General features: G+C 36.2%; 2 protein-coding genes across 2 annotated transcripts in view; both read left to right on the top strand.

The window, feature by feature from the left end:
* LOC106710650 (RNA binding protein fox-1 homolog 1-like) overlaps positions 1–11,280 on the top strand; it is a 49,064-nt gene extending 37,784 nt beyond the window's left edge. The window contains exons 6-13 of the mRNA XM_045686830.1: positions 2,365–2,457; positions 3,337–3,391; positions 4,314–4,433; positions 5,364–5,490; positions 6,669–6,729; positions 8,115–8,281; positions 8,492–8,555; positions 8,638–11,280. Of these exons, the coding sequence (XP_045542786.1) occupies positions 2,365–2,457; positions 3,337–3,391; positions 4,314–4,433; positions 5,364–5,490; positions 6,669–6,729; positions 8,115–8,281; positions 8,492–8,555; positions 8,638–8,682 (732 nt within the window). The 3' untranslated portion in view covers positions 8,683–11,280. The remainder of the gene's footprint in view (positions 1–2,364; positions 2,458–3,336; positions 3,392–4,313; positions 4,434–5,363; positions 5,491–6,668; positions 6,730–8,114; positions 8,282–8,491; positions 8,556–8,637) is intronic.
* A 1,294-nt stretch (positions 11,281–12,574) lies between these two features.
* Positions 12,575–24,067, top strand: LOC106710807 (cGMP-dependent protein kinase, isozyme 1). Its single transcript, XM_014502976.2, has 11 exons — positions 12,575–14,089; positions 15,945–16,303; positions 16,527–16,810; positions 18,038–18,207; positions 19,591–19,829; positions 19,979–20,079; positions 20,190–20,406; positions 21,072–21,303; positions 21,497–21,595; positions 21,862–22,118; positions 23,890–24,067. The coding sequence occupies exons 1-11, from the start codon at positions 13,988–13,990 to the stop codon at positions 24,047–24,049; spliced, it is 2,220 nt and encodes a 739-aa protein (XP_014358462.1). The 5' UTR covers positions 12,575–13,987; the 3' UTR covers positions 24,050–24,067.
* The last annotated feature ends 396 nt before the right edge of the window (positions 24,068–24,463 follow it).

The raw sequence follows: 24,463 nt of genomic DNA, 5'->3' as shown, positions 1-24,463 counted from the left end.
TTTACTTGTCGAGTAAAATAGTTGATTTCACATACAATAGCTAAGAAACCCGATAACAATTACTTTTGCTGCCCAAACTGAGTTATTGTAAAAATTCCCTACAAACATGAACTTTATCTCTTCAAGATAAACGCCTTTCATTAATATAAGCTTTCATGAATCTCAAGGCAAAAGGGCTTAGACTAAATTTTTTTTTATTTATTTGTGTTAAAACAAACTCTATCTCATAGCGTATTCTTGGATTTAATGTTTGGTGCAGTATTTCTAATTGCATTGTATATTTCCATTAAACAGTAATATTTATATAATGTAATCTGATTTTGACTGATCTGTTCTGTTAAGTTGTTAGTACCTTTGATACGCTTTTAGTTTATCCGTATTAGATTTTATAATGTTCACTAAGTATTTTATAAATGTTTTGTGGCAACAAAAGCGTGTCATCGGTACGAGTGTCCAGGACAACATTAATCAATTTTCACAAATTATTGATATACTCAAAAAACAACTCACTGTAAAATGTGGAACATTACAGTTCTAACAATGTAGAAAGAGATGATTCAAAGTGACTTCAACAAAAATTGATTGGATTGATCGCTTTTTCGTGTTTACTGCTTTCCTTGTGTCAGTTTGGTGACCGACCCTACAGTAGTACATGCCCGCTCATGTCTGAAACGTATTTACTCTTTTGATATAATAGCTCCGAATTATTTTTTTCTTCAATGCCTCACATTGGGATATGCAGTATTAGAGAAAAATGCATCGTCACTATAACAGCTGATTTTCTACGTCACATTTTCAGGACAGCTCTATTATTCATCACTAATAAATATTTTACTATCGTCCAAACTGCACCGCTTGCTCTTCATAGTTGTATTTACGAGGAAGGAACGTTATTTTATACGTGTCTATGGCTTTTGTTTATGATTAGATTGAACTTTCCTATGTGTGTAGTTTGGGTGATGCGTCATTCTGAAATATACTTTAATCTGATTCTATTAGATTGAAAATGTTATTTTGTTGTAATCCTAGATTTCTCAGTCATGCGCTTCCTAACAAGGGGACACAATGTTTCATTAGTATTTGGGCATGTATACTTCGCTGACCCTAATTACTTTTCTGTGTTATAAAACGATAACGTATGTTACATATTCTAGAAGTAATTTTGGTGCATCACTTAGTTTGGCTTATTCTGGAGAATGGCATTAGTGTCTTCCCCGTCCGCTAGAGCGATGTTTCCAATATGAGTAGTTGACAACAGTTGCGATCGGGCAAGTTAACTTCGAGGACCTCGCCTTTACCTAAGAAGCTTACATTTTGATTCCGATCGTCACTCGGACTCCTCTCTCTTTCTCTCTGCCCAAGTTATTGTTATTTTTACATTTTATTGATAAAAAATGTGCACCCAGAATGGTAATTGTGATAATAGAGCTGTCATGCTTTTAATAAATGTAAGCGTTTCGTACAATCAGCAACTCGTTTGCCACTTTCACGACTCGTCTCTTCCACTGTATTGTGTGCTGTGCTAGCTGCTTTTTGTATCTATGGGTTATCACCATGTTTTAACAGTAGTTTATTTTACCTTTAGCACAATAAAACAAACTTGATAATTATGGAAAATTATATTCAATGCATAAGAAAATATTTTTTACAACCTCAGTACTCAGTACAGTACAGTATGCTAAAGAGTTAATGAATTAATTGTCTATAGAATGGTATAAATTGCTTTGAATCAAATTTATTTTTTGTGTTTTGGCACTGTACAGTTTTTGCACAATATTTTATTAAAAACCACTAGGTTGATGGTAGTATCGAAATCAAACGCTATGATGACAGTTCATTATCGACATAAACATACGATTCATCAATACACATCCATAGTAAAGAATTTGTAAATGCTGTATCTTATGAAGATTTATTGTTGGTGAACCATTCTCTTAGTTGAATATTGTATATTTGAGTTAACTGCATGTCCGATGACTTTTAGAGAACAAATTGCAGCTAACATTCCATACGGAAACAGATATTTTGATTGATTGAAGTAGTGTCCATCGATTTAGCTTCAAAAGAATTCCTTCACATAGGTTTTTGTCGTAACGAATGTTCCGATAGTACCGAGCGCTAGATCCAATAAGATATATTCAATGACATTAGCTGATCGCTGGCCGATCTGGCGCCGCTTCTGTGTCCCCCGATATTCAGTTAGAGTACGCTCAAACCGGCAACGTAACCGAAAAGAAAATCCTGTCGATATCTCACAACCATGTTTAAATAAAGAATATGCAATGCATAAATGTTAATTTTTGTTGCACGTTGTTTTTTGAGCGACGCTGTTTTTAATGCATGTTTTGTCTGTCTTGCATGCAGGGATTCGGTTTTGTAACATTCGCAAATAGTGGTGATGCGGAGCGAGCACGAGAGCGTCTTCACGGCACCGTGGTTGAGGGCAGAAAGATAGAGGTCTGCATGATTCAATGATACCATCCGTAGCACTATGTAACTTTAACATCCCGCCCACGCCCACGCCCACGCCCACCGCAACCTGCGCCCTCTGCTCTGTAGTTACTGCTAGTCTACATGCTAGTGCGCGCGCCCGCCGCCCAGGCCGCGCCGGCCGCATTTAGCACTATAAGTATGCCGCCCCGCCCCTCATCTAATCCACAAACAAACCTTATTTATTTTATTATCCCTTTACTCTCTAGACGGTCATTTAAAATGCCGATTGATTGAGAGACTGTCTCACAGAACAATGTAGAACGAACCGTACCGTCTCATACCGACGAGGTAAGACAGCTAAATGCACTTTTAAGTTTATTTGTTTATCGTCATATTCTTTTATGTCTTTTAAAATTTTATATATGAAGCTAAAAAAATGATTCATTATTATTTAAATGTTAAAGTTAATTAGTCATTCTGAAAATAATATGAGAAAAAATACTCCTTGCAATTTTTAATATCAAGGTGATCAATTTGCATAGAGGCAAATACGTAGTCTCTAATTATTTAATATACACCTTTTGTTATAAATTGAACAATTCTATATAAAATATAATACTCTTCATATCTATTCAGACACATTCAAACTTTTTGTAGTGTTCAAACATGGTACACTTCCACCTCTAAATCTATAACATTAATAAGTTTTCGACCCAGGACCAATGCCACACCATAGCAGTATCTATCTTAAAGTGCAATTTAAAAAAAAAAATTTTTTTTTGCTAGAATCATTCTTTTTCATTTCAATTTTCTTTCGTTTTTTAATTATAAAATCAAATTTAACATTTCTAACAGCTTTGTTAGCATTGATATTGTCTGACATATTGCTTAATTCCTAATCAGGTTAATAATGCAACTGCGAGGGTACAAACTAAGAAACCACCAGCGGTCCCTAACGGTAAGTCCCTGATAATAATCCTAATAATTATATATTGATTCGATTGAACTTTAAATATCACATTGAATGATACACATTTGAATTAAAAAAATGAAATGTTTTAACATGTTTAATAATCTGTTTTATGTATAATGCATCATGGGATTTTTCTCTTTTAATCCATCCAGTTATACTGGCTAGAAATGGATCAGTTCCCACTTTGGGTGAGAGAGCTGCCATACTAAAAATCGGTGTTGTCCATGTTAATGTTTTCACTTGTTACATGTTGGCTAGATACTTTGTCGGAATGCAAGTAGGTGAATGCTATTTAGAGAACGAGTCCACTGTCATCGCCGGAGACAGTCTACGTCACTCGCGTTACCGCCGCCATCTTCCTTTGAAATTATCGGCGAATAATTTTCATTTCCATAGATTTATTACAGTCAAAACTCCAGACGGATTATCTTGCGTTCTTTTATTTTTTTAGGCCAGTTTATTTGCTGCGTCTGTTTAATTAAAAGTACACATATTACAATTAGTTTATAAATATTGTAATTATTAATTCTGTGACGTCAGCATGCTTAATGCATGTTACGCTATTTTTGCTATATAGATAATCCTAAATCTTGTTTTTCTATTAAAATATTGGTTCAATGTGTTCATTAAATATGATTTAAAAAGGCTGTCTCCGGCATTACTTGCCTGATTATAACACTTTTGGATAACACCAAATTTAGACAGCTTGCTACGTTATCATTCCACTTGTCTACCAATGAAATCTATCTTGACGTTCGCTAGATGGAATGCAACTTCTACCTTGCACTGTCAATATTTCAATTCCGTAGCGGAGAATGACTTCTAGGCCTGTCTTCTTTGTGCTAGCCTAGTGATATGCAATGTATAGCTAACCTCCTTTTAATAAATTTATTTGATTTTGTTTCAGTGTGCGTCCAATGGCCGGAAGGTGAGAAACATTATTTCCCATTCCTTATAACTCCAAATACTATTGAAAGCTTACGCGTTTACATTAATTACATAACATTCATTCGAGCATGGAACTTTCCTTAATAATGTGGTGGGACTTTACACTATGTATATGGTTTATTAGTTTCTTTTGCTCGATGAGACGTTGATGTGTCACGGATTGATCGTAAAGCATTGTAAATTACCCTAACGGCCATGCTTCTTTAGAGCAGAAAGTAGGAATGTATTTAATCGTCCGCACGGTGGTGAGCATCCGACTATTTAATATTTGTGATTTCCATTCGTGCTATAATGTGGCATGGCCTTGTTATACTGGACACTCGTTGTGAATAGTATTGTGTACTATTCTAGTCACGTAAATTGATATGCATTTTAGCTCATAGTACCTACTTATAGTAACACAGATTGATGTCATACGATTCACGTTACACCAGGGATATGGACTGATGTTACATGTAGGCATTGAATACTTAAAGATTAAAGTATATTGATGAGAGTAAATTGAGAAAACTTCATCATTCCAAAGACTGTTGCTAGATTTTTTTTATATTTTCAATGTTATTATATGAAAAATTACTAATTTTACGATAAAAAATGTTATCCATAATAAATATCTAAAGTAAGTTTGCAAAATGATAGTATTTCAGCTTCACGTCTCTTATAAATAGGTCGAACTTAAAATTTATTAATAAAAAGGTAACAAACAAGAGAGGTATTTTAGAGTAGGTAGTGAAGGATGAGAAGAGCATGTCGATAGTTAGATTGTCGTTGTGTGGTACTCGTATCGTGGTGGTGCGCGAGGTACTCGATGTGGAGGAGCGCGGCGATGTGTCTGAGGGCGCGCTGTGTGCGCAGGGCTGCGGGTGTCCGGCGTGACGTGGCCGTGGCTGGGCGCGGCGCCGGCCGCCACGCCCGCGCCGCCGCTCGTGCTGGCCCCGCGTGCCGCGCAGCGACGCAGGTAATGTGCCCCACCCCCGTCCCAAACGCATGCTCCGTGTGTTGCATGTAGCCGCGCCGCGCGCCGTGCACGCCCTCGCGCACATGCTGCCGCGCGCCTACGCCTCGCCCCCCGCGCCCGCCGCGCACCCCTCGTCCGCCGCCGCCGCCGCGCACGCCCAGCTGCACGCGTACGCGCCGTGAGTACGCGCCCGCTGCGAGCGCACCCCGCACCCCGCACCCCACACCTACACCTACACCTTCCTGGGTCCTCCCTTTTTTTAATCTTGAGGTTAATGCGTCAGAGGGTTGATTTTCTAGTCGTTACTACATTTTTAGATTCTTATTTTTCACTCTTTTATTCAATTACAAAATAAGGTTGTACCAGACAACTGTAGTAAATCCAAATTTATAGATTTGTACTTTGAGTTTTGGTTAAATGAGTATGGGATGGTTTCCTGTGTATGGATTCCATTCAATTACCATGTAATTTCTTATCTTTACTGACTGTACCAACAAGAGAAGAACGAATACATTAATGGAAAATTTTGAAACAAAGAGATTCACCACAGGGAATCTGTCAGTTTAACGCAATTCCAACAGGAGACGCCGTGCACCCTATTCCTACCATTCTCTGTACTCCGCCCTGTAATGATTCTACCATCCCGCTATCCCGCCATCCCGCCATCCCACGAGCCCGCTGGTATGGAGTTAACATATTTTACTCTCTAATTAAATAGACTTACGTGCACATTATAATTAATTTAGCAGAAATCAATGTGCTCTACCACTAATATAAATGTTTGTGATATAACTTAGTATCCTTAGGTATTTGTACTAATTATGCACCAAGCACCGCATGTATTGAGATCGTGGGCCTACGCTCGCTACCAAATAATTATAAGCATCATAGTATTTTATAGTTGTATATAATTAAATATTTTTGTAGACTCTGCTGTAGATACACTGTAACGCTTGTCACTAGGACATTTTCATTTTATATTAAAGAATATTTAACGTACAATCTAATTGACTATAAAAAGAAAACGAAACATTATCGACAACAAAGAAATTTAAATTTTCTGAATGTTTGATGACATCTTTAACGTTAATTTCAATAGATAAATATTTAATATTGAATTAGTAAATAATAGTTCAAACAAAATAAGCGAATAGTCGTGGAGTTAGTAAACTAAATACCCCTACGACTAGCACCTACTTATAGCTCCTAGTCACCCAATTCTTAACCGATTTTATGTAATCCGAGCTCTGCGATTAAAATTTGAAATACCAAAATGATAGAAATTAGAGAAAAAAAAGATTATTAAAATTTTATTTGAATGTGTGTACACAATTAATGAATTGTTTGGTTTTACAGCGTATATTACGACCCCTTCTTAGCAGCGGCAGCGACGGCCGACTCCAATTACAGACTACAGGTAAATACATTGATATTACAGTTCGCTTCGTTAACGCCACATACCTCATTATAACTTTAAATGTTACCATATTGACTGAGTGATAAATGTGAGCAAGTGTAGGTGACCGTGTGTGTTGTTGCAGGCCGCGAAGCCCGCAGTCGAGGTAATCCGTCCGTTTAGCGCTCACTCTCTATATGTGACTATTATCTGTTTACTATCGCTTACTAAATCATGTCCACCGCGCTAGTTCTCAGTTTGACAAAGTCGTTGTGGAGTGTGTGCTGGGACTCGGTCGCTCTTTGTCTATCCCCCGGCTCCGGTAAGACACCGCCTCGCAAGGTGCACTGTTTGTGATGACAGGTGGCAGTCGCCGGCAAACTATCAGCTTTGTATTCATGCCGACTTGGTAGCTATGTGGTGAGCGGAACTCACGTCATCACGCTCCGAACAGAACTTTAAGCCCACGACACCTACTCATCATTTCCCCAGTAAACTTACTAACTTTGTCGTTGTAGATCTTGTGAAGGAGTCATTCCAATGTAGTTTGTGCCACTTCTCATATTGCATGACTGTCCAGGATTTCACTATGTTGTCATTTTTCTGCAGCAATATATTTAGAGTTTGTAACTTGCTGCAGGATAGCATTAACGGGTATACAGGAACCGCGAGAAAAACGCTGCATGATTTTTGTTAATTACACGCAATGCAGAATTTTTATTTTGTATTTTAGTTTTCGTTTGAGTGTACGATTGCTTAGTATTCCGGCTAAATAAATTTCTATAGAATACGTAAAATATAATGTAAAATTATGTAAACACAATTTTGCTATGGTATGCATTGATCCATCATAACTACATGAAACCTGTCGATTCCAATGGTGCTGCTCGGTAAGAAAACGCAACTTCAAAGTTTTGGTATTCTTTGTTGGTAGAGTTAGTAAGTATGTATATATGTCGGTGTGTTTAAGCTCAATTCACTAATTATATTGATCTATAATCTACAACATACAGTCTAGTCAATAGTTCTTAGCTTACTTGTTGTTGTCGTTGTCATTTTATCCATTTTAAGTGAGTAATTTCGTGAATTAAACAATATTTCTGTGGTTGTTTCATAATTTGTTTTAATTTTCACATTATAAGTTATTTTAGTAAATAGACTTTGATGGACAGACGAAATGATGAACAGAAAAAGAATATTATCCTCTCCCATATAATTTATTCTTCCCATCCCCATTTTTATCTTATTAGAAGAGATGATGGGAATAGGCTTGCGATACCACGCTCATCAGGCGAACCACGAAAATATTTCCATTAGACATGTCTTCTGTGTGGTCGTAGTATTACACCGGTCGTATCACACCGGGCCAGTCGTTCTGACTGTACCACTGTGATGTTTGTGCTCAGGCAGCGGCGGCGGCGGCGGCGGCGGCAGCGCCCCTGCTGAAGTCCCCGCTGACGACGGCGCAGCACGCGGCGGCGGCGGCGGCGGCGGCCAACTACGGCGCCGCCGCTCGCGCAGCCGCGGCCGCCAGCGCCGCGCCCGCGCCCGCACTCACGCCCCTCGCCGCCACGTACGTCATGTAACTACTAAACTTCATTATCACTTTACAACCCCATATTGTAACATGCCTCTTTATTCACCGTCATGTAATACTTCATACGTAATTTGAATACTTTATCGCATTTACTAGATTGTAATATTAAATGTATCTAGTATCTATCTCTTATGTTTTTTTGTTTTATGTCTGATCCCTTTTTTAATAAATAAATTTCACTTTTAGGTACGGCAGAGAATACGGTGACCCATACTTAGGGCATAGCATCGGTCCAGTTACTGGATACGGGGTAAGGGAAATCTGCGTTAAAAGTTTATTGTGAATTTTATTCGTTGAACAAGTTGTAAGCGTTACGTTTGTGTTGTTTTCAGACGGCGATGTACAGAAGCGGTTACAACAGGTTCGCGCCGTACTAAGCCGGAGGAACTACAATCTTATTACTCGAATACGGAACCTTGGTCATCTTTACGTAACATGACAATGAACTCTCTTTGTAAACGTACAAACATAATTTTAGGTATCAGTTAGTGGTAGCCGGTTGCTGTTATGTAAGCTTGGTTAACATAGTGTAGCGGCGCAGAGCCGCGCGTTCGCTGCGTCCTCTATCGGCGGGTTCACGAACTCATCAATACCAAAGTCATTAAAATTCTAACCGTAATAGTTCACTAAGTTATATACTCTATTGTAAAATTGTTAATGCATATACAAGTGCGAGCAGCTAAACTGGAGCGCGTTCATTCTATTTAGATATTTATAAGAATTACTATTTTACTATTAACGTAATAGGTGAAGGAAGCGGCCGCCGACCTCACGCCAATGACAATAGAACTTATTACACGTAACGTATATTTAGTGAGCTTTGCACTTGCATATCATGTAGAAATTGTAAATATTTGAAATGAATCACATTTTATCTATAAATACCCTCCGATTCGGATATGTTATTGTTGTGCTTGTACAATAGGCGGGAAACGATCCTCGATCACTTTTTTAACGGAATCAATTTTTAATATTGTAAAAATGGCGGTAAGTTTTATCAATTTTCATACGATTTATATATTTCGTGCCGATCTGGCACTCGGATATTTATCGTTGAAACATTAAGTTTCATTTATTTTTACACAATCATTTCTATGAATAGGAATAAAATGCAATTTTAACCGTAACATTAAACGATTCGATTGAGATATGAGTTGTTCGTTTGTTAGTTGTAACCGATAGCGTGGTGCGAATGTAATGCGGTGCCATTTGTTGGGTTGTTACTGAGTAATGCTCTCGTGTAGAAGTTACCTCGGTACAGTTTTACAATAGTCGTAGGCGTCATTGTTGACGTCGAGCAAAGTCGAGCGACGCCGGGCGTACGTTAAATATCTGCTATAAATAGGTATTTATTTGTGGTGCACAGTATGAGCCGTGTACCGCCCGCTGCTGCCTCCGTATACGTTACATCAAAGTGTTTACATTGCGCTTTCCATTTATTCAAAGTCTCGATCGCTAGGTTAAATTTTACTGACACGTAGTCGTAATGCTTTAGATGTAGTATATAAGAGTGTTCTTACATATCATTGAGGTTTCTCCTTGTAATCGTATTAGTGTTGGCTCACAAGATGGTGTCCGATGTAACAATTTTATCTGACGCTCTCATTATATCGAACAATATTTGCGTACGGGTCCAACCCTTTAGCCGTGGTAAAGTTAGATCTAACATTCGCATTAGAGTTTTAAAGTATTGTGATGTCGATGAATTCGCTCAACGTTTATACCAAAGCACAAAGTCCCCATCGATTGATGCGCATCATTTCTGAGCATTAGTACGTCGTTTCGTTTCCTCCCGGTAGATTTAATAGTCTTTCAATTGGAAAAACTTAAAAAGTCTATGAGTCGTACATAGATCGTTTAAGGAATACGAGTTTTTTTTTTTAATTCTCAACATTAATTTTATTTGCCATAATCGTTTCGTGACGATGTTTTAAATAGAAGATCTGAAAAATTCACACGTAGCAGCCGTTTTTTTTGCATCAACGTTCTCAAATTTAGTTTACTTGTTTCGTTTACTCAAGGTATGTTTAAGTTTGTATTTGTCGTCGTCTGCTATATTTCAGACCTTTACGTAGGAGCTACAATACGGTTGAAAGCAGTGCATGTGGATGTGTTTTGGTGACATATCAACATAAGGCGCGAGTCTCGCCGGCCGCCGCCTGTGGCCATAGCTTTAATAATTAGGTGAAAAGGGCGCGGCGGCCGGCGCCTTGCTTCCATCGACCCTCGACTCACAGATCAACAAATCCATGACAATTCTCGTCTTGTAGATTTTTCTAGTCTCTTTCGCACAAGTATTTTTAATAAAGGGTGCTTTCCTCGTAAAGGTTCCATGTGATAGTGGCGGAACGCGGAGCTCGTGTATTTGTTGTAAGTCGTACAGTACGGTCTATTTTTAAGCTTTCTTGTGTCATATATCTGATTTTTATGATTTACGAATTATTGAAGACACGTTCAGTGCTAATGGCGCTGGCGGTTGTTCAATGAGTTACAAATAGTATAGAGGTAACATTAGTCAAGTTGCAGCTTCTTCGAACAATGTTTTTGTGCTTTATCGCTAAATACTCATGTGTGAATGTATAATTTTAGTAATTTCTAGTTTATTAAGTTTTTTTTTTGTAATGCAAATTTTTATACCTAAGTACATAAAGTAAAGTACTTGTGATTGATGTTTCGTCTTTTAGTTTTAACAAGTATTTTATTGTAATGGAACTCGAGTCACAAATGCGGAGATTTCTTGCAAACTTTAAACATCTATTTTACGACACGGGTAAACGAGACGCGTTTTGAAGACGGTTTGAGATGTGCTTTATGTTTTGGTGCGACATGGCGGCGGATAGTAGTTTTATAATTTTTTTTTAGCCTAATTACAAACGTCGTATCAAAAAACGTCTCGATTACTCATCTTGAATCGAAATGTGCGATTATTTTTTATGTTATTTAAAACGTTTTTATAGGTGATTTTAATAAAGATGTAAAAAAAAAATAATGAAATAAAGAGAAATGCATTACTTAAGTTTTTTATAGAAATTTCATAAATTAAGCCAAACTGTTGTTACTTGGAGAAAATCTGAATTTAAATGACATATCTGACAAAATGGTTAGTGTGCTACAATAAGATTTTGAAAAAAAAAATCATCAAAATCGATGTATTATAAATATATAATAATCATTAAAGTTAAGAATGATATGTATTTTGTAACACGATTTGTTTCTCGGTTTTTATGAGATGTTAAATTAAATTTTCATACTATTCTTGTTTCTTTACGCTGTGCACAAATTATACGATCCAAGGCTTTATAAAAGAATTTTGCTAATCGGGTGATAGACCAATTGTTATAGTTAATGCGCATAATATATAAGATTCCACAATCAGCCGTCGCCGCTAGAGATGACTCTCTGCACATTGTTGGGAGAAAATATCTCATACATTCTCTTTGTATAAATAGAGACAACAATACAAGTGTCACGTCAGTCGAAACTCAAAGTAAAGTATTACACGAAAATTTTAATGAAATTAAATTAAATACCTACTTTTATCTCCATTTTATAATTGTTCTCGTGTGGATAGTTTTTTTTTATAGATTTTTTATATTATTTATTAATTATTTTTAAAAAAGGTCTACTTTTAAATTTTTATATATAAACGCAAATCACAATAAAATCAAATGTGAACAATCTTCAATATAATCGTAAACTATTCCTAATGTAATTACACATTCGGTTTTGATTGCAGTGACATTTCTATTGACACATAATGTCATCCCGCACATTCTCTTTGAAAAAATATAGACAACATGTGTCAATGCAGTTGAAACCCACAATAATGTGAGATGCATCTCTATCCGCGCTGGCTACATCGAGGCTGTCAGTACTTTGTGTCACAAGCCACTGTATATAAATATTAGGGCGGATTCGCCTGTCTTATCTATCCTACGACGAAAAAAGATACATCTTTTGATATCTCATAGATGTAACTCTTTTCGTCATATGGGTAATTTTGTACCCACGGGTCTGTATTGTTAACGTAGCGTGAGTTAAGTATCACTTGTTCGTCAATTGCACACGTCGACGCTGTTGAGTTAGTTAAAACAAATACTCGATATGTTATTTAGCAGGGTCGTTGTTAATGCCTGTGTGTGTCCCCCCCCCCCTCTCCCCCTCCGTGTATTGCACGCGTCCCTACGGCATGTCTGAAGAAAATCCTAAATGGATGTACACAGCGCATACCTGATGTTGGTTTTTTTACATTGCTCTCTTCAAATAACACACGTAGAATTAATGGGCGGTTTGACCTATCATACTTCCGTAGTACCTCCTCCAAATAACTTCCATTTTTAAAGCAGTCACATATTAGTGAAATTATCTTTATCGTATTTGAATCCAAATTTTAAGAGCAAGGCCAGAATTGTGTGCTCATTTCTAAAGCTTTCATTTTGATATACAATTGGAGTCTTTATTTATAAAAAATAAGTCAATATTCTGTTTGAAGGTAATATATTGTGTGGACGAGGAAGTAGGATTGCGTGCCGATAGCCATTCCGGTCAACCGGACTCTTTCAGGACCAGTAAATATATATATGTTATAATGGCCGGTTGATCGGCTTGGTATCGTCCGTGTTGCTGCCTCGTGCCGCGCTGTCCGGTATGCGCTGCGGGCAGAGGGCGCGCTTGTCGCCGCCGCGGCGCTAGTGTAGTGCCACCAGTATTTATAATACATCATGCTCAATTTCCGTATTTGTATGTTGTACTTTTAATGTTAAAAAAATTAAATGTTTTTTAAAATTGAAGATCGATTTTGTCTACAGCCACGTTTGTTACATGATGAATGTCTTCCGTTGAGCACAGTTTGAGGTCCATTGCACGTTTTGTTGTTAGTTGTGTGCCGCCGCAGTGTAGCCTAGTGCCGTGCCGTGCCGTGTCGTGCGGACGCAGTGTCCGGCGCGGAGCCGAGTGCACAGCGAACTCCTCCATGCGATTTGTGATAAACCCTATGACGAATACGAACATCCTCTATTTTATATCGTGTGGCGGTTTTCATATTAGATTGCAGAGCTGATTTCCTCTATTGAATGTAAATATATTTTTTATTCAAACAGAAGTGTTGAACGAAGTAAATCATTTTAAGCCTTCGGCATTGTGTACTCATTTACGTTATTAATAAATTATAGTATGGATTGATTTGCGTTTCTATGACTTTTAACCCTCTTAATTATAATTTCATGCATGATTTCCACTACGCTTGGTATCACTTAGATATTTTTTTATTATTTGATTTGAATGAAACTCCTTCATTAAATACTTTGAATGTGTAAGTAAGATCTGTGCGCCTGGCGCTGGCGGTGCTACGATTGGACACAGTTGTGTGAGAACATTCGACACGGCGACGCGGGCGCAGCGAAGTGCTATTGTACCCACAGCTGAAACATGAATAGCTGCGATTGGGTGCAAATGATAATGTTATTTGTGCCGATAAGATTGTAAGCCTCCTTCATGATAAATAGTAATCGTTCTTTAGAATAGAATAATTAAAACAATCGGTATAGCTAGATTATCTAGGGTTTTGATAAGGCTGCCTGCTCGCCGGCGACCAGTTCAAGTCTGCGCCGTGGCACAGCAAACCGCGTACTCGCGCTCAATGTGGTGCCTCACTTCGTATTTCACGAATACCTATACGTTAAAATGGTCCTGTGCCCGCCGTTCAGGTGGTCCTCGCGAGGCGGATTCAACCTCACCACCGCCGCTGCGGAGGAAGCAAGTTCCGAGCGTCGAGAAACAATAAGTGTAAGTAGTTGTGGTAACAGTAAGTCATACTACGTTTCCTTTGTTGCGACGTCGTAAACAACCGTACCAGAGTAGGCATATATTGAATTATTTCTTAAATGTTAGTTATTTTAAGGAATCAAATCGCGTTATCAAAATTTACACGTAGTTAAAAAATAATTTACAATTACAATTCTCAGCTTACAATTCAATTTTAACTATATGTCTTCAATAACCATTTGTACAAAAGAAATTTGACATTTCTTTTTATGATTTACCGTGACTAGTGAATTTAAATCCCAAAAAGAATGTTTAAAAACAAGATACATATGTTAATGTATTGAAAACCTGTTAAAATATTATCATCAAGGTAGTTGTTCTTGAAGCACAAAATTTATTTGTTATTTTCATGAAGAAACAATTTATGTTTTATAATAAGCAGGGTAATAATTAATTTAGACGAAATAGATACCTACTGGTAAAAAAGGACATGCCATTTTAATTAGGTAATTAAAATTAAAATATCGTTAAAAATAAAATTACACAGTACCTACTACAAATTATTACTTATTTTTAATCAAAAATAAGTAATAAAGCACAATGAAAAAGGATATTTAGGATGTTGTTACTACTAGAATATTAAATCAAGGTAGCCAATACTGATAAAAATTAAATTTTTACGATAAGTTAAAATTACACAGAGATGTGAAGTACGATTAGAAAAACGAGCGCGAGAAGGAAGAAAAGATAATGTATCTTTAATTATTATTATATATGTTTATTATAATTTTTTTAATCACTACGAAAGCATTTCCACATACAACGATTCTTGTACCTATATTTGAAAACGTAAAAATAAAGTGCCCCAAGACCACGATGCAATTATGAATTATCAACTAGTTCTAGTAAAGTATTTTTAATTCCTTTAGAAAAAAACTTTAAAGTTTATAATTCACAATTTTGCATAATCATCTAAGATGACAATTACACAAAGAGTCACATTTGTGTAATTTTGCCATTAATTTTAAGACGCGTCGAACATAAAACTGAATTGTTTTACTGTGATAATGTGGTACTTCCCCGTTGTTGAACAAACTAATTCCTTTTCATTCGTAAAAACGCGATTCTATCAGAGTTACTGAGTAAAAGAAGTTAATAAAACAAATATTTTCATAATGATAAATTTGTGGATTATCAACTTTGAGCAAGTCTTCCGTAAAAAAAACTAGGGAAAAAAGGAAACTTAAGGTCATCTTATAAAGAGACAAATAACTTTACAAATACAAGACAGAATCTTAGCTAATCATACAATACCTACAACATACTCGAGAAAGATATTTACTCTTGGTATCTACTTCACGTTATCTTAATATATCTATAGTAACTATGTATCACTAATTCGCAAACTTTGTATAAAATAATCACTTCACTGCAATTGCATTCACGTGTTAGAAAGTGAGCACTATCTATTACGTTAGGACTCATTTTTGGTGGTTGATGACGCTCTAACACGCACAACCCTTTATCAAAGTATTAGTTACATATCAGATTTTAGTTAACGATCAATGCTACCGATTTCTATTTAGAAGATAATGATCAAATTTTAATATTCTGTATTTAGAACTACGAACGTATTTATACATACTTGTGTGTCGTGTTACGTGTGTATATTTGATTAGGACGAATGATTTGTACTTTTACTTCGTCATAAGATATACGATTACTTTAATTTCTTAAATAAACCTTTAGAATCTAAAGGTTTATTACAATCTAAAGTTTAGATTATAAAGAAACAAAACAATGAACAAAAGTTCAATTAAATGGAGATTTTTGGCGCAGATGCAACAAGTAATTTCTTAAAAATAAAACTTTGCAGAAATTACCCGAAACCGTACGCGATGCGGCGCAAACGTCCGAAGTCGTTCCCAATGGTAATGGAGTGGTATACAAAAAAAGTATCACGCTTTCCGTGGACCAGGGCATGTCCAGCAAAAAATCTAGCTACATGAGCATACAGAGTGAAAAGTCGACATGCAGCTGCGGAAAAGACTCGGATAGCGACGTCTTAGACGATAGGAAGAGCAGCGCGGGGCGTAAGACAATATCAGACCTGATGCAAACCGATCCGGAGAAACGCGGTCGACGCAAGCGCGGCGTCATCGCACCCCACGCACCAATAGACAATGTGCGCACCAGTATAGACTTACAATATGAAAAATTTGAAAAAGACGCCAAGTAAGTTGGAATAATGTATCGTTATAATTTTTAGGGTAAATTCTCATCATCTCGCATATACCTATCAGGTCTAAAGGTTCGAGTCTAATCTCACACCTAATTTTGTAGGGTAAAAGTCCTAAGCAATTCCAAATTGAGCATGTACTATTGACCCATAAACTTACCTTGTATACTTTTCATAACTGGTACTTTCACCAGCAAAATAATTCTATTTATATTTTAGATCGGTGTCACAAATAAAGGCAGCGATCATGGCCAACGATTTCCTTAAGAATTTGATGGACGAAATGCGTTTGAACGCGGTAGTGGATGCGATGAGCCCGCAGGAATTCCCAGCCGGCAGCCTCATGATCCGGGAGGGCGAGAGCGGCAGCCACCTCTACGTCTCTGCTCACGGGAACTTCGAGGTTCTCAAAGGTGGACAAGTCGTTAAGAACTTCGGCCCCGGCGAGGCGTTCGGGGAACTCGCTATCTTATACAAAGCTAAACGTTTTGCTTCCATCAGATGTAAGTACAATTATTTTACAATAATTATGTAACTTACCTACTGTAGAATAAAAACTTATAAATACTTGATGTTTTTATGGTAAACATTAGATAAAGCTTTAGGAAGGGAAACATTGTAAAAGTAAGGACGTCTTATTTGACTTACGTAGCATAAAACTTTCATGGCTTCGTGGGTCTCAAACTGTACAAACTCAATAATATACCGCATCTTATTTAGTTTATACAGTTTGAGTGTCTCTATGGCCTGATATGTTCACATGCATACAATGTGACATTTACCTACACTATTTAAATGAATTTTATCAGGAATTCTACACTTATGCCTATGCGATAGATAAATAATAAGTTAATCTCCATCATTTAGTCAATTCAAGACATTGTTTACGCGTGTGCATTAATACTCAAACGACGCCTTATCTTATTTCATAATCAATGTTGGTTTAATAATTTAATCCAATCATGGCAATAACGCAACAATCATAAACGTATTGCCGATGTACAGTTTTAATTAGAATATTATGAGTCAATTTTTTATTACTCTTCGAAAGCAAATTCTTCGAATTTCATGTAAACAGAACAAAATATTTTTTTTTTTAACTTTTTCCGTATGTCGATTAAATGGCTAATTCTAGATAAATTATACACAATAATTATCCTATAACTACTTAGATAAAAGCTGGATTTTAAAAAAAGATATCTTTTCATTCTTTATGATTTAAATAAAAAAAGAATTGTTTTAGAATAGAAACTTACATGAAATAACAAGTGGTTATGATGCATTATAAATCCTTATTATGAAATATACTTTAAAATTAAATTAATCTAACTAAAGAACTACAAACAAGATAATATTTTGATATGATAATTATGGACTCATCGGTTTGGCGGTGTTCGTTCTTATGTGAGAACATTTCGTTTTCAAGTTCGAGCAATAATACTTTAATTCATTGAAATTTTTAAATACTCGACGATTTTTTTTAAACACCTAACACATAAGTTCGGGATTTATATCTCTTTATTTATTTCATGTCAACTACATAAACACTATACATTTACTCAAAAATTATTTAAAAGCTTTTCAAAAATCTTATTAGGCAACAAACACCATTTGCTATATCAGCATTTTATTTATTGTAATTTATTTCCAACTATCCAATTGATTTATCTAGTAATATTAATTCCATTTGCTATACTATTATATATATATATATATATTTTGTTCTTTAGGTATAACAGAAGCAAAAGTATGGACACTGGAGCGGAGAGTGTTCCAGAAGATAATGGTCAGAAGTGGACGACAAGAGCAGGAGGACAACATTCGATTTCTGGCGTCCGTGCCTCTGCTGAGGGACATCCACCCTATAGAGCTTGCCAAAATCTCTGACTTCCTAAAACGGGTATTTCAGATTTATCAATACCTCAATACTTATTCTGTCTTCGCATTACCATCTTTGGAAACTAGATGGCGTTACATCTAGCGACATTGGTTATGAAGTTTAGAAACGTGTACTTTAACTGAATCAAGACATTGTGATACTTACTTAAACTTAATGGGTGACTAAGTACCTTAGTGTATTTATGTTATACTAAAACCACACTGAGGTAGACCGTTTAACGACTTTAATGCAGTAGTTAGGAATAGAAATGCTATTTTTTTTGTCTCTTACATCTTTATCCCAATATGGTTAAACTACGCGAGATCTACCTTAAAATTCATCTACTCTTTTCTATACCCATATTTTTATACAATTCATGCACATTTAAGAAAATTGTCCACCTTGTTTGTGTAAAAGTGCGTGAATGTACTTATCGAGTGATATCTATGATTTTTTTCTTTATCAAGATTGTACTTTGATTGAATTGGAATTTAATCAATATTTTCAAGTAGGCGGGTAATATGTTATTCTTTTTATTCATTTAAATCATGTACTCGTATATTTCTTCCTGAATAATTACGTGTCAAGAGAACTAGGAAAAAACCTAGAACTTTTTTAATATAAAATTAATAAAAGTCCCATATAGATCAGAAATTCTGTATAACTCTTTATTTTATTACTAATAAAAATAATTTTATCCCTAGCAAAATAATATTCAAAACCTGTTTCCGACAACTAATAAATAATATTAAAACGCATATTGAAATGTTAATTAAGAATATGTATGTGACAATATTTACATCTTATAATTGTTTAACAACTAATGCAAACACAGGTGCAAAAACTTGTCTTATCTGTAGAATGTTAATATATGTACTATAAAGTGTAAATAAGTAAGAAACACAAATAATAAAATAAACCTGGGATTCGAACCTAAATATACATATTTCTTAGCTTACTAACATCATTATCTAAGTAGATAGAGAGGGATAGTTGAGTGATGTTTTACAAGTGTTTCCCAGTGAAAACGCTTCATTACAGCGCGCTGTGCTTTATTAGATGATCATATCGATGGGTCCTATGTATAAGGACCAAAGTAACAAATCGATGATTTTTACTTTTTTATGTTACGAGCTACGCCTTAGTCTAGTTAACAACATACATTAAACTCAAATACACATTTACAGGTGTAAACGTAATTTTTTTTACTTAAGTAAAGGGGGCTATGCGACATCTTTTCCTATATGGTTGAAACTTTGAGAGCCTCTCCTGTAAAGTTGTCAATTTGCACATTGGCCCTTATTCATAGGAGCCATCGATATATATTCATCACGATCCCACCTTTTGTTAGTGACGATAGTCGGTAGTATTATATTGGCGTTTACATGAACGGGTACTATCCAGGAGTTCTTCTCGACGGGTACGGCGGTAGTGCGGCAGGGCGACCGCGGCGACAAGTTCTACATAATCCGAGGCGGCACGGTGGGGGTGACAAAGCGTGACGGTGACGGCGGCGAACGGCGCGTTGGAACATTGCGACGTGGCGATTACTTCGGCGAGCAAGCGCTGCTGCACGAGGATCGCCGCCTCGCCACTGTCACAGCCCTACCGCCAGGTGTCGAGTGCCTCACGCTAGAGCGAGGGTCAGTATACACCGCCAACCGTCTATATTACCCGGGGAGAGTTGGCATCCGTAATCAATTTTTTTTTTTAATTTTCCAGTATATTTATGGAAGACCATAAGCTTTATTTGTTTATTTATACATGAATAACCACTTTTCTTATCTTTTAGGCCCTTCACTGAACTTCTTGGTAATCTAGACGAGTTAAAAAATATTCGACATGCCGTCCCACGAGCTTCTCAACAGAAAAAGAATTCTGAAGTCAAAAGCGGTGAGTTGTGAATATATACCTGACCCCACAATCAGTATTTGTTACATTTACTTAGAGGAGTGTTTCTGTTCTCCTTTATAGGGGTTAAATATTAATTATAACGTTTTCAGAGTACGAGTTCGTGGAGCTGAAGGACTTGGAGATAATCGGCACTTTGGGCGTGGGCGGGTTTGGGCGCGTGGAACTGGTGCAATACAAACCGCAGCCGACCCTCACGTTCGCGCTCAAGTGCCTCAAGAAGGTCGACATGGTGCAGCAGCAGCAGCAGGAGCACGCCTACAACGAGAAGAACATCATGATGACGTGCAACAGCCCATTCGTCTGCAGGTCAGTGCTTCAAGTCCAGAGATTACCAAGCTTTTTCTTTTAGCTTTATCTCGTAGATTATTTTCAAAATTCAACCAAATTACATTTCTTCTTCAACTATCAAACACTCAACTTTGACCCTCAAGGGTCCATCTCGACCACTGGAACTTTCTGGTTAGTTTTTATAAAGTCAAACCACCATGTTGCATAACCCATAATATTGCCTTGTCATAGTTTGTATAATTCGCAATTATTTTTACATTAAGTATCAATAGATAAATTTAAAAAATTACGGTACTTAAGAAAACATATTTTTGCAATTATCCGGCGATTTATTTCGCTATAATTGCAACAAGATTAGATAACGTAAAACATTGAAATGACGTTCTCTAATAAATATTTCTTTTACGAGTCGAATATTATCTTGTTTGTGTATTTACAACAGATGTATCGATAAAAAAAACTACGATATCGACGTCTGTATTGGACAGATTGAAATAGCGATCCTGAATTAATTTCCAGACAGCTAGATGACAGTTTATTAACTATTAATAAAACTATACACTGGTAAAAAAAACTTGATTGCAACATAGTATCAGTTTAGCTACATCTTGTATGGAAATATATCGCGTATATATTCTTGCTTGTTTTACTAATATACCATAACGTAAACTTTAAATTTTTAGATTATATCAAACATTCAAAGACAACAAATTCATATATTTCCTAATGGAGCCTGTACTGGGCGGAGACGTGTGGACAATACTGCAGAAGCAGAGATACTTCCCCGAGAACGTGGCGCGGTTTGTTTCCGCCTGCGTCGTCGAGGCTTTCCAATACTTGCACTCAAAAGACATCATATACAGAGATCTCAAGCCCGAAAATTTAATGCTGGATAAAAACGGTTACATTAAACTGGTAATTGAATCATAGCTACTTTTTAGAAAAAAGCTTGTAATCATTTAAATAAGATACATTAGTTTGTATTCTTGTTACATGACCAAATATATACCTAATTACATTTCACAGCACTATCAAGTTGACATGAAAACGTCATTTTCATCACGATTTTCGAAAATTCCGAAGTTCTTATGAATGATTGTAATTTTAGGTCGATTTCGGATTTGCGAAGAGATTATCTCAAAACAGCAAAACATGGACATTCGCGGGCACTCCCGAGTACGTTGCACCTGAAATTGTTTTGAACAAGGTAAGACATTACTCATCACGTTAGTAATACTGCGATAAAATTGTTTATTAAATGGTTAACAATTGCTAAGTACTGTAATGAAAGTCGAAATAGAAAGACATTTTAAAGTTATTTTTACATTGTATCTTAAATTAATTTAACGTAAAAATAATTAATGAAATACACTGAAGGTAATTTGGATAGAATTATTTTATAACATTCACACAATTCATAAGATTACTAAAAACAGTCGTTACCATGTCTTGATGAATTGAATTGCAATGCAGGGTCACGACCGCGCTGTGGACTGCTGGGCGCTGGGTGTGCTCATCCACGAGCTGCTGGTGGGCAAGCCGCCATTCCGCGCGGCCGGCGGCGACCACATGAAGACGTACACGCTCATACTGCGCGGTATCGACGCGGTCGCCTTCCACCCGCGTGTGCCAAAGTCCGCGCAGCTGCTCGTGCGCAAGCTGTGCCGCGCCGTGCCCGCTGAGCGACTCGGCTACCTCAAGAACGGCATCGTCGACATCAAAAATCATAAGTAAGTCAACCTACCTACGAATATCAAGAGATACAGGCAGTGATTGTATATTTTGAAAATAGGAGTAGTCAATTTTTCATAACCGTGTTTCGTAGCCCCTTTAATCGTAGTAACTTTAGACCTGAATAAGTTGACAATCCGACCAAATAATTTAGTGTCTCGTTGTAATCGTTACAAAACATCCTGTCTCTTAAACGATTTTTTTTTTAAATACAATAATATCTCATCAAAGATGATCGACGTTAAGAGAAGTCTGTTCTCGTTTAAAATAATGACGATATATGTGACGTGCTGTAGTCTCTGATCAAGTTTAATTGTCAAGATAGCGGTTAATTTAAACGCGTGCTTTGTTTAAACGGCCTTGTTTTTATTAATAAAACCTACAATTTATTAACATGCCGTCCCTGTTACGCTTAGCCATCTTACTTCTTACTAATATTATAAATGCGAATGTTTGGATGGATGGATGGATGTTTGTTTGAAGGTATCTCCAGAACGGCTCAACGGATCTCGATGAAATTTGGCATAGATGTAGATCATAGCCTGTGAGAACACATACGCAATTTATTATTTTTTTTAATTTCGCACGGACAGAGTCGCGGGCGACAGCTAGTAACAGGTCGTAGCAGCTAACAATTAATTTGAGTTTTGTACGCAAGACTGAAACCATTTTAAGTTTTGTAATTATATGTAAAGGAATTTCATATCCACATTACTATTTATGAATTTGGCAAAATTTTGTTTTAAGTTCACATGTTGTTAGCAATGAACTATGAAAAATAGAACTTTGCATGTTGTGCAAAATAGAACTTATAATCGTACTTGCGTCAGTTTAATTTCTCAATACTATTAAAATAATAACGATTATTTTTAAGCAAATCATTACCGTTTTCAGAACTATCATATATGAATCATGTTTTACATTAATTTCAACGGCATGACTGAATTATGTAATTATTTTTATTATTGTTCGTTGGAGAAATTTTACCGAAAGGTATAATACGTTATTTCCTGCATCCTGTCATTTAGTTTGTGGAGGGGAACCTTGATTTCCTCAATTAACGCTGCATACATTTTTAAAACGATAAATTCATTGCATTGTTATATCCAAATTGAAATTTAGTTTGGCACTTTATAGATGAGGAAGTAAATTAGGAATTATTATGTATGCTAAAATAATTATGTTTACAAAGCAAAACGTTTACGCGCTTTTCGTTGATAGGCGAATTATTTAGCATAATGATAGTCAGGTTAAATTTATCATTATTTGAGTGACAATGAATTGTTGATGGTAAAATTACTACGTTTAAAAAAAGCGAATACATTACGGTTATTGTTTACACGCGATTAATTTAACCAGAACTCGTCTTGTTTATGCAAGTACAGTAAAACATATCATATGATTAATTGGTATTATAAAAGGAGAGAAATCACGTCCTACTTTCGAGGTCTTCATTCTAGAGGTATACGACTACTTTCTACAACTTGTCCATTTACATTATAAAACTTACTTTCTTATTATCTGTATTGCTCTATATTAAATTTCAATCCAATGCCGAAATTAAGTAAACAACGTGAAATTGCATTGAATGAAAAAAACACGGGCGTTAAGTGGAACGGCCTCATGAGAAAAAGTGATATTGTAAAATAACAACAATTATGTGCCAAGTAACTCAGCATTTACGAGTCTTACGGTCGAATGTCCAGTTTGTTCATGATACATTTCAGGTTTCGAGAGCTTCTGATTTGGATTACTACTCATTACTTACAGATGGTTCCTCGGCTTCGATTGGGATGGTCTCCGTGAGAAGAAACTAAAGGCACCTCTCATCCAGCCCATCTCTAACGACTTCGACCTCAGCAACTTTGAGAAGTACCCCAAGGACAAACTGCCTCCTGACGAGACCTCCGGTTGGGATATTGATTTTTAAAACCTACGTAACTGCATTTTATTACATACATATTTATTTGTATAAACTAGTTATATATAATTTATAGAGAAATACAATATTTTTATAACAAAATACTTTGTTTCTTTCGTACATTTTGTCATAGGTTATAACATACATACAGCAAACAATATCTGTGCCTTTTGTTTTTAATCTTCTTAGAAAGTTAAGCCTAGTATACTCAGTGGATGACTGTCGTAGCTTGTCGTTACAGTATTTTCTCCAGTCGCTGACATTGTATACTTATCTTCCTAGAATATTATGAAGTGTATATTTAATTTATCTTTCCGTAAATTTGAAACCGTAACAAGAAAGCGAGGATGTCATTAATATCCATGTCAATTGATTATTTCTATTTCCTTTCTCTCATGTTGGCTCATTTACGTGCTATTAATT

The sequence above is a fragment of the Papilio machaon genome, chromosome 4 (assembly GCF_912999745.1).
Source record: "Papilio machaon chromosome 4, ilPapMach1.1, whole genome shotgun sequence".
Taxonomy (NCBI): Eukaryota; Metazoa; Arthropoda; class Insecta; order Lepidoptera; family Papilionidae; genus Papilio; species Papilio machaon.
The sequence above is the reverse complement of the archived record's forward strand: the minus strand, read 5'-3'. Positions and strand labels throughout refer to the sequence as shown.